This window comes from Culex pipiens, chromosome 2 (assembly GCF_016801865.2).
Source record: "Culex pipiens pallens isolate TS chromosome 2, TS_CPP_V2, whole genome shotgun sequence".
Taxonomy (NCBI): Eukaryota; Metazoa; Arthropoda; class Insecta; order Diptera; family Culicidae; genus Culex; species Culex pipiens.
In genome coordinates this window covers 108,266,288-108,268,860 of record NC_068938.1, presented here as the reverse complement: position 1 = coordinate 108,268,860, position 2,573 = coordinate 108,266,288, and the positions used below count along the sequence as shown (strand labels likewise).

The window sequence follows — 2,573 nt, the reverse complement described above, 5'->3', positions numbered from 1 at the left end:
TTTTGGAATTTGAAGTTGTAGTGATATTAAGGCTTTAAAGACTTAGACCAAAACAGGATTACAAACGACACTAATCTGCCAACGGCAATCACATCTCACTGAGCTTATCGGCCAGCTGGCCGATAATTTCCGCATCTTCACAGTGCTTGATAAGACTTTCGGAAATAACTTCCTCCCCGTAGTACGCGCCACTTATCGCACACGCCATGCTGGCAATCGTATCGGTGTCACCACCCAGCGATATGGCGTATTCCAGCGTGGCACGGAATGGCTTCTCGGCTTCTTGAGAGGTATTTTTCAGGAAGCAAAACAGCGCAGTCGGGACTGAGTGCAACGCCTCAACGCTGTGGCCCAGCATGTTGAGTACGTTTTCATCGCTGGGTTCGATTTTTCCCTCCAGCAAGTTCTGGAGGCGACTCAACTGGATTTCATACGCATTGTGGTGGGCATCCAAATCGGGATCGTTGCTCTTTTCCAGCTCAACAATGTCGGTTTTTAATTGTTGCAAGAAGCTCAAACCATCAAACTTTTCCTTCGGATCACACAGCAGTGACTGTCGAATTGCTAGAGCTTGCAAAACCGCTCCATGAATGGCCAGAGTATTGCTGTGAGTTATTAGGGAAGACTCCTGGACCAGCTTAATCAGCTCGCTCTTATCCCGATTCGCGCAATAAAGTGCAATCGGAGCTATCCTCATGGCGGCACCATTTCCGTACGATCCATTGCCACCAAATTGTTCCGCGGCGGGACCAACTGGATTGGCTATTTTTGTCTTTCGAAGTTTGTCAAACACATCTCCGACGGCTGCGCCGTAGCCACGCCGAGGGTCTTTGAAGTATTCCAAGACGAAATTTTTCGCGAGCAGCTTTTGCGAATATCCATTCGGATCCAACAGGGTGTTGGCTACGCACTTGGTCATTGCCGTGTCATCGGTGTATTTCTTGAAAGGAGCTGTTAACGAAGCTTAATTAGTCAATGACTTTCAATAAATCAACCAAACTACCTTTAAAGAATGGACCCTCCAATTTGTTCAAATTATTCCGCAGCACAATCTTAGTTCCACTGTCCATCAGCTGACCCTCGAAAGGGGCTCCACAGCAATCGCCCACCAGGGCACCCAGCAAACTTCCTCGGAACTTTGATCGTAACAATATTTTCTCCATCATTGTTGTTTGAAATGTCCTAAATTAGACTAAAACACCGCCGGACGACACTCAAAAACAGTCTGCCAAGCCCTCCTCTGTCTTGCACCAGAATGTTATGTCATCAAAACAAACACACGGCAAAACGCAACAGCTGAGAGCCGAAAAAGCCGGTCTCGCGCTGTGGCAGGGCGATAAGTGGTGAAGGTTAGCGGATTTATGTTTAAGGTTACACCGTTCGTTGAACAAATTAAAATTAGGGACCTACATAGGGAAATGAAATGTTCTGGGAGAAATTTTAAACACTCAAAGTCATTCAAATTTAAGGTTGAAAAACTTGTAGTTTTTCTTTGGTGCTGGCACTTTTCTTGTACCGAACAAGCACAAACATAACAAAAACTATCAGATTATTATCAACAACACTTTTACAATACTTTTGATTGTAATAAGTCTCGTTTTTTTTGCCAAAATGATTTTAAATTGATTCCGACTTTGTTCTTACATGATCTTGTTGCTCGATTGGAACCCCGATTTGACAGTTCGATTGGAACCCTGAGAGTGACATTTCGCCTCTCCATATAGGCTCTCTAACTAAAATGATTAAATCAAATTAAAACCTTAATCAATAAAAATCATCTTGTTAACTTAGATTTGATTATGATTTAAGATTTTTTCTAGAATTATGATATTTTGCAATGATTTAGTTTTTTGTTGTTGCAAAAACACCAATCCGTCGCTGTCGTGTGAAGTTTCAATCTTGTCGAGCTATCTTGACACACCCTGAATTGATGTAAACGACAAAGGTCAAAGGGCTAGATTACCGTAAACATTTGTAATTATAACTTATTTGAAGCTGGTGTGCTAATCCTGAACCAGTTCAGAATAAATTCTGGAGTTTTTTTTAAAAGGTCCATGTACCAAATTTTCAGTTTTTGCTTTTTGGGTGTTTTTCAATACCATTGACTCAAGGCGGTTTTAAAAACACCCAAAAAGCGAAAACTGGAAATTTGGTTTAATGGACCTTTTTAAAAAAAAAAAAAAACTCCAGAATTTTCGAATTTTAGAAAGTTTTTGGATACTTGGTTTAATTTTTCAACAAATCTAATGTTTTTTTTTGAAAAGAGCTACGATTTTAAATGTATAAATCATCTTAATATCAAAATGGTCGCATTACTCATGCTCAATATCCCCTTTATCATTTATTGAGATTGAAAATTTTATCAAAAGTTACAATCGACAAATAATTCATTAAAAATGAGGAAGCCAATTTTGCGATCCTTGCCAAGATTAGGCATATATGTCATTCCAGGTCAACAGGGTACACTTTTGCACTCGACCTTCACCAATTTAGACCAAACTTGGAGAGAACGTTCATCGATAGTTTACAGAAATCCTAAGTTTGGTGCCGATTGGACCGTATATCTTTCCACC

At 40.4% G+C, this 2,573-nt stretch overlaps 1 protein-coding gene across 1 annotated transcript; it reads right to left on the bottom strand.

Moving 5' to 3' along the window:
- LOC120429759 (ADP-ribosylhydrolase ARH3-like) lies at positions 1-2,087 on the bottom strand. Its single transcript, XM_039594811.2, has 2 exons — positions 1,004-2,087; positions 1-951 (listed from the first exon to the last, which is right to left on the bottom strand). Exons 1-2 carry the CDS (start codon positions 1,164-1,166, stop codon positions 89-91), a joined length of 1,026 nt encoding a protein of 341 aa, XP_039450745.1. The 5' UTR covers positions 1,167-2,087; the 3' UTR covers positions 1-88.
- Positions 2,088-2,573: the final 486 nt, after the last annotated feature.